At 50.6% G+C, this 15,753-nt stretch overlaps 1 protein-coding gene across 3 annotated transcripts in view; it reads right to left on the minus strand.

Annotated features, from left to right (window-relative positions):
• The window catches only part of EML6 (EMAP like 6), a 338,267-nt gene that overhangs the window by 36,747 nt on the left and 285,767 nt on the right, over positions 1–15,753 (minus strand). For all 3 annotated transcript variants that reach the window (XM_075339339.1, XM_075339338.1, XM_075339340.1), the window contains one exon: positions 13,598–13,676. In XM_075339339.1, coding sequence (XP_075195454.1) covers positions 13,598–13,676 — 79 coding nt within the window. The remainder of the gene's footprint in view (positions 1–13,597; positions 13,677–15,753) is intronic.

Below are 15,753 nucleotides of genomic sequence, written 5' to 3' on the forward strand. Positions count from 1 at the left end.
CAGCTAAAATTCAGAATATGGAGGACACTTCACAGGCCCACGGGGCACTATTAGAACAACACTCCCGCCAAATACAATACGTGGTTGAAGCAATGGATGATGCCGAAAATAGGGGCCGAAGAAACAATCTCAGAGTGCGCGGCCTGCCTGAGTCTGTCGAGTCCAAGGACTTACATGGCACCCTTCAAGTGATCTTCAATAATATTCTGGGTGAACCATCAAGCCAACCCCTGGAATTGGATAGAGCGCATAGAGCGTTGGGCCCCAAACCAGCCCAGAACGACCGACCTCGGGATGTGATCTGTAGGGTCCACCGCTATGTTATTAAGGAGGCCATTCTGTTTAAGCTCCGCAGTGGAGTATCACCATCGTATGAGGGGAGCCAAATCCAGATTCTACAAGATCTATCCCGTTTTACCTTACAAAGGAGAAGAGCTCTTAAACCTCTGCTGGACATTCTCCACTCATACGAGTTTCCATATAGCTGGGGGTTCCCCTTCCGTCTGCAGGTTCGGCACGCGGGACGAATGCATGTTCTTCGGTCTCCGGCGGATTTACCCTCGTTCACCGCGGCTTTGGACATTCCATTAGTGCCTATAGAGGACTGGCCGGACTTTCCAATGGGGGGGGGAGTCACCGTCCCAGCCGGTGATCGGATGCGTGGCTCTCGTAGAGAAAGAGGAGGGAGGCCGGTCTGATGTATAAGAGAATGGTGGATTAAATTGTTCTAGTATGTTTTTGGTTATAGGATCACAGTACGATGGAGTCTATCCCCTGGTCCTGATGGGAATTTCGCGTTGTGGGGTTATTGTATCGCCCTGGACAGGGGAGTGGGGGGTTCCCTCCTTCCATCCTGGGTGTAATGGGGGGCGCCCCTCAACATTATAAGGTACAATACCCTCTTGTGAGGTAAATCCGGAGAGATGACGATAAATCATGATATTCAAGTATGTCAGGAAGCCCTCTCCTGGTGTCAACCCCCCTTTCCTCCACACAACTGGTTTAGCAACAAACTCCATGGCCATGTCCTGTGATATGGAAATTAGGTGGCTTTGGGACAATGGACACAGGATGACTCCCTGCCGTCACCCTGTAGTAGGAGCTGCTATCTAATTAGCAAGGCTCTGGAAATAGCCAGACAGAACGACTCCAGTAAAAAATGGTTCATATCTCGCAAGCCATATTTCCGATAAATATGGCAACCATAAAAATGGTGTCTCCGCATGTGGACGATGCCGGCACCCCCTTTTTATGGGAGCAGGACATTGGGAAATGCCCCAGGCGTGATATCAGCCAATGGGGAACTGGCAGACAGGTCATGAGTCCCCTCGTTCTGTAGCTAAATTCATAACTGTCACAATGAGAGCATTGGCGTCCGCCTACGACGCTCCCAGGCAAAGTTATGGCCAATATCCCCTTTGCTGGATAATTCTGATCCATGCAGGGGGAGTGGCAGTGCTCCCTGTGAGGTCACGAAGGTAGGAGGGGACCTGGATCTGCCCAGGTTGATAACCCTGCTTCGGCCATTTTCCAGCGTTCTTCTGCTCGGGGGCCTGGTTGGGAAAGACCTGTGAGAGAGTTCCTAGAAACCTGGTCTACAGCGCCCCCCTGTGGCCAGACGCACAAGGTAACTGATTGAACTGTGTATGCCTGTTTGTAACCCATGCTTTGATTGTAACTGTACTCTGACATATGTATATTCTGTAGATTCCCTATTGTATATATTGTAGTTTCTAGTGTGCTTTAGGCGATTAAATTATATAATTAATCTTGGGCTGTTCTGTTATCTCGATCTTGAATCCCACGTCTGTGTGTTCGGCTAATAGTTACCGTAAAGCGGTTGGTGGCAGCGAGTTGTGCCAAGGATTATTGTGGGGAGGCCAGTGAGATTCGGGAAGATATTATATATTCCGCCCGCGGAGGTCGGGGGAATATATACCTTACTCTCACCGGGGACCCTTCCATAATCGGCATAAGTAGTATAGCGGCCTCCTTGCTTATTGTCGGGCAATTCCATAATTGGCCTGACTATAAGAGGGGCGCTAGAGAGCGCGTCACGTGCTCTGTCTGTCGGTCGGGAGGTATAAAGTAGGGGTGACCCCCACTTGTTACCCCCCGATTGTGACGTACTGGTAGCCAGCGCGGGGGATTTCTGAGTGACCCCCCCGGTGGTTTGTGACATATTGGTGGCATAGCGGTGGGATCGAGATAATAGTGTGTGTGAGTGTGAGACCCATACTCCCAGACACTAAAGACTGCCTGCAGCAGCTGTGGCTGCTGGGGTCTTCAGACTAGCTCAACACTAGAGTGTCAGAGTGCAGATACTGTAAGGTGTGTGGAGGCATCAGGTGTCAGTTCTGTGTCAGTGACCAAAGTCTGCAACAATGGCTGAGAGCACCAGGAGCAAAGCCAAAGGAATGGCCGATGCTCAGGCCAGAGACGATGAGGAGGTTGTCCACGAGTCCTCCAGGAGCCCGACGCCAGAGAACAGCTCTGCAGAGGACATCGCACAACCTTGCACTGCTGGACAAGATGAGGAGGAGCTCGCCCAAGGTTCCTCAACGAGCCAGATGCCAGCCCTCCGCTCTGCAATGGACAGTGAAGCACCAGGCTCCGCAGCGGGCCGCAGATCACCACGTGCCATTCCACCGAGCCTGGGAGGCTCGGATAGCCTTCTTCAAATGGCTATGGCCCTTCTCCAGGCTGGAGACCGGGATACCTACGAGATACTCATGGCAGAGCGCAGGGCAGAGCGGCAGGCAGCGCGTGAAGAGCGCCAGGCAGAGCGTGACTACCAGCTGCAGCTAGCTCAGCTCCGGCCCTCATCAGCCGCACGTGACCTTCAAGACACCAAACTTCCAAAGGTCCGTGTTGAGGACTTCCCAGTGCTGGAGAAGGATGGAGACTTGGACTCTTTCTTGACTGCTTTTGAACGGACTTGCTTGCAGCACCATCTGAACAAGGACCAGTGGGCCAAATACCTGACCCCCCGTTTAAGGGGTAAGGCCCTGGATGTCCTTGGGGACTTGCCTGCTGAGGCAGATCAGGGCTACGACACCATCAAGCGGGCCCTGATCCAACAGTACAACCTCACCCCGGAGTCCTACCGCAAGAAGTTCCGGACGCTGCAGAAGGGACCAAAGGACTCCTGGGCTGACCACCGGCGGGCACTTGCCCGAGCTGCCGACCACTGGACCCAAGGCCTGCAGCTTTCCACCGGACCGGAGATCCTGGACTTGTTCATCACGGAGCAACTCTTGTGGAACTGCCCTGAGGATCTCCGCCAGTTCATCCGAGACCAGAAGCCAAAGGGGTCCACGGCTACAGCTGCCCTTGCCGATGACTACACCAACAACCGGGCCCCTGAGGCCAGGAGAGCGGCCACCAGCAGCACCTGGAGAGGGGGTAAGATGAATTCTGCGACTGCCCCACCTGCCCCTAGACTGCAGGGGGTGTCCCCCTCAACTCCCCTCTCCAGGCCCGTGGCAGAGCCAAGACGGTGCCACCAGTGCAACCTACCTGGACACTTCAAGGCCATGTGCCCTCAGCGTCCCAAGGCCCCGGCTCCGTCCCCGTCCCAAGGGCCGCCCAAGGTGTATTGTGTGGGTGGGGGTGGTGGTAGGTCCCTGGACAGCTTCCAACCTGTCACCGTCGGCCAGTCTGTGACCATAGGACTGCGAGACAGCGCCTCGGAGGTGACTCTGGTGCGGCCTGAGATGGTGTCCCCCCAAGACTTGATCCCTGGAAAAACCCTCGCTGTCTCCGGGATTGGAGGCATTGACCCGGCGCTGCCTGTTGCTGACATTTATGTGGACTGGGGCGCAGGGCGAGGGGTGAGGGAGGTGGGGGTAACTGATCGGATCCCTGCAAACGTGCTACTTGGGACAGATTTGGGGCAAATAACCTCCCAGTTTGGCCCCGCCCCAAAGGCTGAACCTTCAGCCAGTGCTGACGTGCCTCCGGACAATGTTAATGTGTTATCTATGAATGATGTAAGGGAGGAGGGAGTGAACTCTGATATTTCTGCTTGCACAGACACCATAGACACACACGCAGCTGCAGCTGTGACAGGAGGGGAGGGGGTCAGAGAAAGGTGTGACCATGCCTCTACAAGTAACCAGCCTGTGAGCTGGGATCTGTTGCCCTCTGCAGGGATAAGCAGAGAGCAGGGTGCTGCAGGGGGAGGACCAGTGTGTGGGGTGGGGGCTACCACAGCAAATGTGGGGTCCCCAGAGATTTCACAGCGGGGTTCTGTTGCTGCAGGGGGGGAACAGGCAGGTGAGATTGGGGCCGGTCCAGGAGCGGAAGTGCTCCCAGGTAAGATCTCGGTGCAGGGTTCCCCCACAACCGGGGTGTCAGGAAGCCAGGTAGGTCTGCCTGAACCGGCGACTTGGTCAGGAACGGAGGAGGAGCAGGCACGACCCACGGTCGCAGCGGCTGTGGCCGCTGTCACCCGCAGTGGGAGTGCTGGAAGCCAAGGGGCCTCCCGGAGGTCCGATAGCTCTTCCCCTTCTGACCAAGTGGCAGCCGAGTCAGGTGGAGGCCAGGACACAGGTCCCGGGGTACTGACCGAAGATGTGACAGTCTCGTCGATTCTGGCCACATCTAGTCAGGGGTTTCAGGCAGCGTTAGAAGCTGACGACAGCCTGAAAGCTCTAAAGGAGCAGGCGGCACAGCCTCCCTCGGACTCGGACCCGGAGCGAGTGGTCTGGGACCAAGGACGGCTGTACCGGGCCACGGTCCAGCAGGGTTCACCGGAGGCGTGGCCCAGGGACCGACAGTTGGTGGTACCCTATCCGTTCCGGACGGAGTTGTTGCGGATCGCACATGAGATTCCGATGGCCGGACACCTAGGGATCGCTAAGACCAAGGCCAGGTTAAACCAGCATTTCTACTGGCCAAAAATGGGGGCCGATGTGGCTGCCTACTGCCGTTCGTGTGAAACCTGTCAGAGAGTGGGGAAGGCGGGGCCACGCCCCAAAGCCCCACTGGTATCTCTGCCAATCATCGATGAGCCTTTCAGGAGGGTGGCTGTGGATCTGGTCGGCCCGCTGGCCATCCCCAGCAGCTCCGGGAAACGCTTCATACTGACGGTAGTGGACTATGCCACCCGGTACCCAGAAGCAGTGGCCTTGTCGTCCATTCGGGCTGACAAGGTGGCCACCGCATTGCTGGAGATTTTCTCCCGAGTGGGTTTTCCCCAGGAAATGCTCACCGACCGGGGGACCCAATTCATGTCCCAGCTGATGGAGACCCTCTGTAAGCAAGTCCAGGTGCGACATCTGGTGGCCAGCCCGTACCATCCACAGACTAATGGCCTGTGCGAGCGGTTCAATGGCACCTTAAAGCAGATGCTTAAGATGTTGGTCGACTCCCATGGGCGTGACTGGGAGCGGTATCTCCCACACCTGTTATTTGCTTACCGGGAGGTTCCACAGGCCTCAACAGGATTCTCACCGTTTGAGCTCCTGTACGGGCGACGTGTGCGGGGCCCCCTGGCTCTGGTGAAAGAGGCTTGGGAAGGGGATTTGGCCACCCCTGGAGTGTCGGTTATCGAGTATGTCATGCGCTTCCGGGACAAAATGCAGGCCTTGACGCAACTGGTACACGACAATATGGCTCAAGCCCAGGCTGATCAGAAGCGTTGGTACGACCAGAACGCTTGTGAGAGGACCTACCAAGTGGGTCAAGAGGTGTGGGTACTGGTCCCCGTACCACAGGACAAGCTTCAGGCAGCCTGGGAAGGCCCATACCTCGTGTACCAGCAGCTCAACCCTGTGACGTACCTGGTCACCCTGGACCCTGCCCGTGGAAGGCGGAAGCCCTTCCATGTGAACATGATGAAGGCACATCATGAGCGGGAGGCATGTGCGCTCCCCGTGTGCAACCTGCCCGAGGAGGGAGAAGCGGAAACCCTCTTGGATATGCTAGCCCAGGTTAGGGCAGGCGGATCCATTGAGGATGTGGAGGTTGGCCACCAGCTCTTGGAGGACCAACGGTCCCAGCTGTGGGCCACCCTACACCCCTTCCGGGGGTTGTTTACCAACCAGCCCGGAAGGACTGACTTGGCTGTCCATCACGTGGACACTGGGGATCATCCCCCGATCCGGCGTTCAGCATATCGGGTCTCCCTGGAGGTGCAGCAACACATGCGCCAGGAGATTGACGAGATGCTGAAGCTGGGGGTGATCCAGGCATCCAACAGCGCTTGGGCCTCGCCTGTAGTCCTCGTCCCTAAGAAGGACCGAACCACTCGGTTCTGCGTGGACTACAGGGGGCTCAATGCGGTCACGGTCGCCGATGCGTACCCAATGCCACGCATCGATGACCTGCTCGATCAGTTGGCCGGGGCTCAGTACCTGACCATCATGGATCTGAGCCGGGGATATTGGCAGATCCCCCTGACTCGCAAGGCCAGGGAACGCTCTGCCTTTATTACCCCATTTGGACTGTACGAGTCCACGGTGATGCCATTCGGGATGAGGAATGCCCCTGCCACTTTCCAGCGGATGGTCAACACCCTGCTCAAGGGACTTGAAGGGTACGCGGCCGCGTACCTAGATGACATTGCCGTCTTCAGTCCCACCTGGGAGGACCACCTAGAGCATCTAGCACAGGTGCTCAGGCGGATCCACCGGGCAGGTTTGACCATCAAGCCGGGAAAGTGTCAGCTGGCCATGAGCGAGGTCCAGTACCTCGGTCACCGGGTAGGTGGGAGAACACTGAAGCCCGAGCCTGAGAAAGTGGAAGCCATCGCATCCTGGCCCACCCCCAGGACCAAGAAGCAGGTGATGTCCTTCTTGGGGACCGCTGGGTACTATAGGAGGTTTGTTCCATGCTATAGTAGCCTGGCAAAGCCCTTGACGGACCTCACCAAGAAGAAGCTGCCCTCTGCAGTCGATTGGACAATGGACTGCGAGACAGCCTTCCGGGCCCTAAAGGACGCCCTGTCCAGCCCGCCCGTGCTACAGGCAGCCGACTTCACGCGGCCGTTCGTAGTACAGACCGACGCCAGTGACTTCGGCCTCGGTGCGGTGCTCAGCCAGGTGGACTCTGCGAGCCAAGAGCACCCAGTCTTGTACCTGAGCAGGAAGCTGTTACCAAGGGAAGTGGCCTATTCTACAATGGAGAAGGAGTGCCTGGCCATAGTGTGGGCCCTGCAGCGTCTGCAACCCTATCTATACGGGCGCCACTTCATCGTGGAGACGGACCACAATCCCCTCAGCTGGTTGCACACCGTCTCTGGGACGAATGGGCGATTGTTGCGATGGAGCCTTGCGCTCCAGCAATACGACTTCACCATTCGCCACAAAAGGGGCCGTGACCACGGTAACGCAGACGGGCTGTCCCGACAAGGAGAGGTCGCGGACGGGCGCACGGGGGAACACGAGTGTGCTGCCCCCTAGCGCCCTCAAAAGGGGGGAGGTGTGAGGTAAATCCGGAGAGATGACGATAAATCATGATATTCAAGTATGTCAGGAAGCCCTCTCCTGGTGTCAACCCCCCTTTCCTCCACACAACTGGTTTAGCAACAAACTCCATGGCCATGTCCTGTGATATGGAAATTAGGTGGCTTTGGGACAATGGACACAGGATGACTCCCTGCCGTCACCCTGTAGTAGGAGCTGCTATCTAATTAGCAAGGCTCTGGAAATAGCCAGACAGAACGACTCCAGTAAAAAATGGTTCATATCTCGCAAGCCATATTTCCGATAAATATGGCAACCATAAAAATGGTGTCTCCGCATGTGGACGATGCCGGCACCCCCTTTTTATGGGAGCAGGACATTGGGAAATGCCCCAGGCGTGATATCAGCCAATGGGGAACTGGCAGACAGGTCATGAGTCCCCTCGTTCTGTAGCTAAATTCATAACTGTCACAATGAGAGCATTGGCGTCCGCCTACGACGCTCCCAGGCAAAGTTATGGCCAATATCCCCTTTGCTGGATAATTCTGATCCATGCAGGGGGAGTGGCAGTGCTCCCTGTGAGGTCACGAAGGTAGGAGGGGACCTGGATCTGCCCAGGTTGATAACCCTGCTTCGGCCATTTTCCAGCGTTCTTCTGCTCGGGGGCCTGGTTGGGAAAGACCTGTGAGAGAGTTCCTAGAAACCTGGTCTACAGCGCCCCCCTGTGGCCAGACGCACAAGGTAACTGATTGAACTGTGTATGCCTGTTTGTAACCCATGCTTTGATTGTAACTGTACTCTGACATATGTATATTCTGTAGATTCCCTATTGTATATATTGTAGTTTCTAGTGTGCTTTAGGCGATTAAATTATATAATTAATCTTGGGCTGTTCTGTTATCTCGATCTTGAATCCCACGTCTGTGTGTTCGGCTAATAGTTACCGTAAAGCGGTTGGTGGCAGCGAGTTGTGCCAAGGATTATTGTGGGGAGGCCAGTGAGATTCGGGAAGATATTATATATTCCGCCCGCGGAGGTCGGGGGAATATATACCTTACTCTCACCGGGGACCCTTCCATAATCGGCATAAGTAGTATAGCGGCCTCCTTGCTTATTGTCGGGCAATTCCATAATTGGCCTGACTATAAGAGGGGCGCTAGAGAGCGCGTCACGTGCTCTGTCTGTCGGTCGGGAGGTATAAAGTAGGGGTGACCCCCACTTGTTACCCCCCGATTGTGACGTACTGGTAGCCAGCGCGGGGGATTTCTGAGTGACCCCCCCGGTGGTTTGTGACACCTCTCAAAGCCCCTTCTCCCTTCTTTATACAGAGCTTTAGTTGCAAATCAAAATATATATAGTTAAAAGTTGTTTTTTAGTCCAGGGCAGGGGGCTCCTTTGTGGAAAGTTCCCTCCCTGATTGGGATAACACGCCACAGGGTAGTGGCGTAGGATTAACATCCCTGGTATATAGAGATTCTTATTTTTCTGCATTTACCTCTAGTCTATTTGACCAAGTATAAGGGTCACGTTACGACCCTACAGGCAAGAGGTGCTTTGACCTTTTTGCCTACGGTACTCTCTCTTTGTTTGTAGTTTCCTTTATATACTTAATCCTTCTACCCCCCCCCCCTCTTTTTTTTTTTTTTTTCTTTCTCTCCCCCTCTCCTAACCTTCTCTATTCTCTCCACCCACACCTCTCTTCCCATCCCCATCCTCTGACCCTACTTCCCGGTTCCTCACCGTTCCTCCTCCTCAGAATGACGCAGATTACCTTTGGCTCATTGAATGTGAGAGGCCTCAATGTTCCGCAAAAACGGTCTCAGGTATTCTTTGACATGCATAAGAAACGAGTCCATATATTATTGATTCAGGAAACACATTTCAAAACTGGTCACCTTCCTAACTTTAAAGACAGATATTACACCAAATGGGTCCATAGCACCAACCCAGAGTCAAAATCAAAAGGGATGTCTATAGGCATCCATAAAGCCCTGGTGCACACGGTTCTGGATACGAGAGTGGACACTGAGGGAAGATTCATTTTTCTGAAAATTAATGTTAATTCATCTATCTTTACCATTGTCAATTGGTATTTACCAAACAGAGATCCGGCGACGTCCTGCTCCTCTCTCCTGTCATCATTGGATGAATTCGCAGAAGGGACCGTGATCGTGGGTGGCGATTTAAACTTCACTTTGGACCCTAAGGTAGATACAACTTCGGGACACAATTTTCTCTCTCTCAGAAAGCTAACAAAAGTTAAACGCTCAATACAAGAGCTTCGATTGGTAGATGTGTGGAGAACGTTGCACCCAGTGGAGCGTGACTACACATACTTCTCCCCGGCTCACTCCTCGTACAGCCGCATAGACCTGTTTCTTGTGAGCCAAAAGGCTCTGACTTGGCAGATACAGGCCTCTATAGGCAGTATATCCTGGTCTGACCACGCTCCTATATTCCTGAGCCTTACTATCCCAGATGGGGCAGGGAGGCCGTGGTCTTGGCGGCTGAACGATAGTCTGCTTGGGGATCAGGGGTGCATGAAGGATCTACAGAACACGATTGATGAATTTTTAGAAATACACTCAGAAGACCCCACAGCCCTTCCCGTGCAGTGGGAGGCACTTAAATGTGTGTTGAGAGGGGTTTTGATCAAACATGGGGCTAGGCTTAAGAGAGAGAGAGCCCAAACCATTTTGTCCCTACTTCAGAATATTTCAGATCTGGAAAGGGCCCATAAGAAGACATTATCACCTTTGACACTGGCGGAGCTAGTCAAAAATAGAGAGGAGCTTAAATCGATTCTCGACCGACAGTATGAGCGACATAGGACTAGAATAAAAAGATTCCTCTATGAGTATGCAGATAAATGTGGTAGACCACTAGCTAGGATTCTACACCCTAGGGGAGACCCCAGCCACATTCCCATGATTAAACAAGCAGACGGCTCTTCGACTCAGAACCCAACTCTCATCGCGGAACAGTTCCAAAAGTATTATAAAGACCTATATAACATAAAGGGCAAATTTGGAGACATGCCACATGACGCATTAGAAAATAAAATAAACGACTACGTATCCAGAACGGCCCTACCGGTTATACCCAGAGCGGAGGTTGAAAATTTAGAGATGGACTTTACAGAAGCAGAAGTGGCATCTATCATTAAAGAATCTCCCTCAGGCAAAAGTCCGGGTCCAGATGGGTTCACCCCTAAATTTTATAAAATATTCCAAACTCAGCTATCCCCGTTCTTGACTAAAGTATTTAATTCCATCTCAGAAAATTCCCAATGGGTGGCGCAATCTCTCGAAGCCCATATATGTGTTATCCCCAAACCGGGGAAGGATCACATGTTAGTTACAAATTACAGACCCATTTCACTGATCAATCTAGACCTAAAACTTTTTTCCAAAGCCTTAGCCAACAGACTTGCTCCTTCCTTGCCCGGGATAATACACACAGATCAAGTGGGGTTCGTACAAGGTCGGGAGGCGCGTGACAATACCAACAAACTGTTCCTCCTGATGACCCGGTCGAGGGCTCATTCTCTTCCCATGTGTTTACTCTCAGTGGATGCGGAGAAGGCCTTTGACCGGGTCAGTTGGAATTTCATGATGGCTGCTCTAAAGCAGGTGGGTTTGGGCAAAAAATTTTTAGATAGGATTGCGTCCCTTTATTCGAGACCCTCAGCAAAAGTTAGGACGGATGGGTTTCTGTCGTCATCGTTTCAGGTCCACAATGGAACAAGGCAAGGATGTCCATTGTCACCTCTGCTCTACGTCATTGTCATGGAGCATCTCGCGGTCGCCATAAGAAATAATGCTAGTATCCATGGGATAGAGGCCGGGGGAGGGAATCGCAAGTTAGCTTTATTTGCTGACGACCTTCTCATGTTTATTTCCCAGCCACACATATCCTTCCCGTCTTTGCTCAAAGAGTTCGAGGAGTTTGGTAACTTAAGTAATTTTAAAGTGAACTTCTCTAAATCAGAGGCTATGAATGTGACCCTGTCGGCGGATGATCTAGCCCGTACAACCCAAAATTTTCCCTTTAAGTGGCAACCGTCAGCTATAAAATATCTGGGGCTAGTTGTACCTCGGGATCCAACAAAAATTATGCATCATAATTTTCTACCCCTGTTAGAGAGGACAATTAGGGATTTAAAGAAGTACGACAAAAAAAGACTATCGTGGTTTGGGCGTATCAACGCTATTAAAATGGATGTTCTTCCTAGGTTTCTTTTCTTGTTCCAAACGGTACCTATTCAGCTGCCGGGGAGTTACTTTTCCAAAATTCGGACGGCTTTGTCAAGGTTCGTTTGGGGGAATAGGAGACCTCGGACAAGCATAAAAACTCTTACCAGACACAAAAATAATGGAGGGGCAGGGCTCCCAAATTTCCAGTTATACTACAGGGCAACTATTCTAACGAGGATAATGGATTGGCACTTCCATAGGAACTCGAAACAATGGGTCGCGATCGAACAGGACGGATTGGGAGTCCCTTTGCACTTCCTCTCATGGATGGGAAAGGAGAGTAGGTCACAGATAGAGAAGGGAATGGAGTTTATTTGGACAGTGATGGGGACGTGGGACGGTGAGGTTAAGAGGGGTTCTCTCTCACAGGGGAGGGGTCCACTTACCCCCCTCTTTGGCAACCAGGAGTTCCCTCCGGGGCTTCATTCCAATAAATTTCTGGGATATGCTCGGGTGGAGGAAACTCGTTTTTTTCATGTGCTCCAGGGAAATACCCTGCCCCCTTATGCATCTCTACGGGCCACAGGGAGAGAGGTTTCCTGGATAGAATATATGCAGCTGAAATCGTTTCTATCCAACCAGGACAGGGAGAGGAAGTTGAGGACCCCTCCTACTCCATTTGAGAAATTGTTCTTGCAGGGTTCGTCACCTGGGCATGTCATCTCTCTTATTTATAAAATGCTGAACCAGAGAGACATGTCGGACAAACCCAAATTTGTCTATAGATGGGGAGAGGAACTGGGAGAGGACATTTCGGAGGACAGATGGAGCAGGGCGTTTCTGTGGACCCACAAACTTTCTCTGGCTTGTGCCGCCCAAGAGAAAAACTATAAAATTCTCACAAGGTGGTACCAATACCCGACCAAATTGCATGCTATCTTTCCCTCAGTGTCCGACATGTGCTGGAGATGTGGTACAGAAAAAGGGTCTATGTTACATATGTGGTGGAGCTGTGCTAAATTGCAACCATTCTGGGACTCAGTGTTTTCTCTGTATAAAAAGATGAGTGGGGGTGAGGTGGAGAGATCTCCCCAAGTGGCCCTCCTCTCTATCCTCCCAGGTTCATTCAAGTCACAAAAGAGGGACCTGCTGCGATTTTGTTTAGCAGCAGCCCGTATAATTATTCCCAGATACTGGAAACAGACTAGATGCCCCACGTTAGCTGACTGGGTAGAGGAGATGGCAAACCTCCAGAGAATGGAGGAACTCACAGCTGAACTTAATGGGCTCACGGAAACATTTATCACAGTGTGGGGACCGTGGATTACGTTCATGGAGTCTCCTGAGTTCACGGTGAGTCTGGCAGGTTATTTGGGATGAGAAATTTCCCCTCTCCCCACACACTTTTTTCCCCCACCCCCTCTTTACCCTACTTTCTTCACTCTATTTGATTCCTTCTTTTCTAAGCTTATATCTGTTCTTTTTTTATCAGGAAGACATGTTTAGCTGGAACTCTGATTTCTAGTGTATGGTTTGTCATGGAGTGTTAGCATAAGGATAGCTTATAGAGTTCCAATGAAATCTACAATGTGATGTTATTTTTGTCATTCCGAAATTGAGAGATCACTGTTTATGTTTTATAATCTTTATAAATGTTCAAGATGTATGCTTGATTTATAAACTTAATAATAAAACAGATTTGAAATAAGATGGAAACTGCAGATGTGTCAGTTACAATCACACACAGCTCTGCAGTGAGATCACGATATCGCTGCGTGTAAAGCCCACTTAACCCTTTTATTTAACATGAGCTCTGGAGGCAGATTCAGTTTATTCATCTTCTACGACTGGCGTGCCCATATAGATGGCTTTGGAGAGTTGATCCTAACAGATTCCCTTTAAGAAGACGTTTAACCAAATATTGGACAATCCCTTTTACTCAAATTCTCAGTTAAGCCAGAGCTCAAATATATATATATATATTTTTTTTACCTCAATGATTTTCTTTTTCTTATTGATGTTATTCTTCTGCAGCTTTTCAGGCTGAGGAGCCGCTCGGCTAACTGATGGTCTAGAGACATGGAAATAGAAAGTTCATCAGAAGAAATATAGCCTATGAGAACTCAAACTCAGTTTTATCCTATGTTTAATTTTTTTATTAAAGGAGATGAGTCATCATCACTTGTTCAATTAATTACTTAGGTGCAATCCCCACAACTTTTCCCCTGATCAGCACAATGATGGGGCCACAACACTTCTACTAATGGAGCACCCCCTTCATTGCCTGCGTAGGCAGCCTGTCTGGGATACTGCAGTGCCTCTTATCCTCTAGAATGGGTGTGTATGTGTAACAAGGTACAGCAATCGCTGGATCACCCTGACACCAAATTGCACTGATTAGTGAGGTGATAGATCCTGGACCAAAATTGAGAGAAAATGGCTTATTCTAAGGGTTCATGCACACGACTATTTAAATTGGATGAGTGCTATCCGTGGTTTTGAAGGATACTACTCGCACCAATGTTATTTTAAGGACTGAGCATATGACCGATTTTTTTCTTTGGACGATAAATCGCAGCATGCACGATTTACCTCAGAGAATCCAACGGCACTCGCCCTTTCAAGTGTATGGGTCCGTGAAAAAATTAGACTGCACTCGGATGACATCTGAGTGCGGTCCAATGTTCACATAACTCAAACTCCGATCAGAGTCTGATTTGCTTCATTGGACTGTTTGTTTTTAATCAACTTAAGAATTCAGGTTTTTCTGTTTGCTCTTCAGAAGAAAAGCAGGATAGAAAAGCCTAAAGCTTTACATGTCATTATATGGTGGAGGAGGCAATATGTATACGGTATTTATAAAAAGAAAAATTGGAACATTGGGCTTTATTTATAAAAATATTCTAACAGGGAAAACTGGCCAAGATATCCACAGCAACCAATCACAGTGTAGTGTTTTTAGAAATAAACAAATCTTGTAATTTGCGCCTGTTTTAAATGGGTTGTGGGCTGCCGAATTCTTACACTGCGTGGTGCGCATGGTGTTAAAGGGAACCTGTCACCAGATTTGGTGACTAAGCTGCATCCACCACCAGTGAGCCCTTATATACAGGATTCCAGAATACTGTATATAAGAGCACAAGCTGAGGTATAGAACGTAAAAACACTTTAATAATACTCAACTCACCAAAGGGGTGGTCTGGTCTGATGGGAGTCGCTGCTCTCCGGTCATACTTTTTGCTGCAATCTCCATCCTCCTTCTACCCAGCCCAGAGTGGATGACGTGTCTAGGTCATCCAAATAGGCAGTCATTGCGGTTCCTGCACAGGTGGACTTTGATGTGCCCTGCTAAGGGCAGATAAAAGTACTGTAATGCGTAGGTGCGAGGAAAGGTTAAAGACCACCTGCCCATGCGCAAACAATACTTTGATCTGACTTGAGCAGGGCAGACCAAAGTGCACCTACGCAGGACCTCGATGCCGGCTAGTGTACGCGGGACGCATCATGCACACAGGCCACAGAAGAAGGAGGACGGCGATTGCCGCAGGGAGGAGATGTAGAAGAGGTGAGCAGCGACACCGATCGGACTGGACCGCCACTTAGGTGAGTATTATAAAAGTGTTTTTTACGTTCTACACAGTCGTCTGAGCTCTTATATACAGTATTCTAGAATACTGGTATTGCAGACGTGAGCGGTGGTCTTCTAATTTGCATACTTGTGGACACATGCCTACTAGACGTATTCCATTGAAGTGAATTGAGAAAAGTCAGATGAGTCTATTCGGCACATGGCCACAAGTATGCAAATTGTGGGACTACCCACTCTCACGATTCAGCAGGCTGCAGCCACATACATAACTACAGATTTCTGTCCCAACTCTGAACAACTCCTTTACAATCTATTTCACATGTGTTCATCTGTGGGGGTTTTTTTAATGTTTGTTATTGTGGGCGTGTTTTTGGATTTCTAAATGTTTTGGCTGATTTGTCAACTGTTGGAAAATTTAATGTGGTTTCATGTGCGTTTGTTGTTTTTGCGCAAATTTTGCAATATTTTAGCAGAACATGCAACATTTTGAGAGAAAAATTTGCGAACAAGGTTAAAGACACAAAGGAGCAGTTTTTTATTGTGTGAAAAATTTAATGAA

Source organism: Anomaloglossus baeobatrachus, chromosome 3 (assembly GCF_048569485.1).
Source record: "Anomaloglossus baeobatrachus isolate aAnoBae1 chromosome 3, aAnoBae1.hap1, whole genome shotgun sequence".
Classification (NCBI taxonomy): Eukaryota; Metazoa; Chordata; class Amphibia; order Anura; family Aromobatidae; genus Anomaloglossus; species Anomaloglossus baeobatrachus.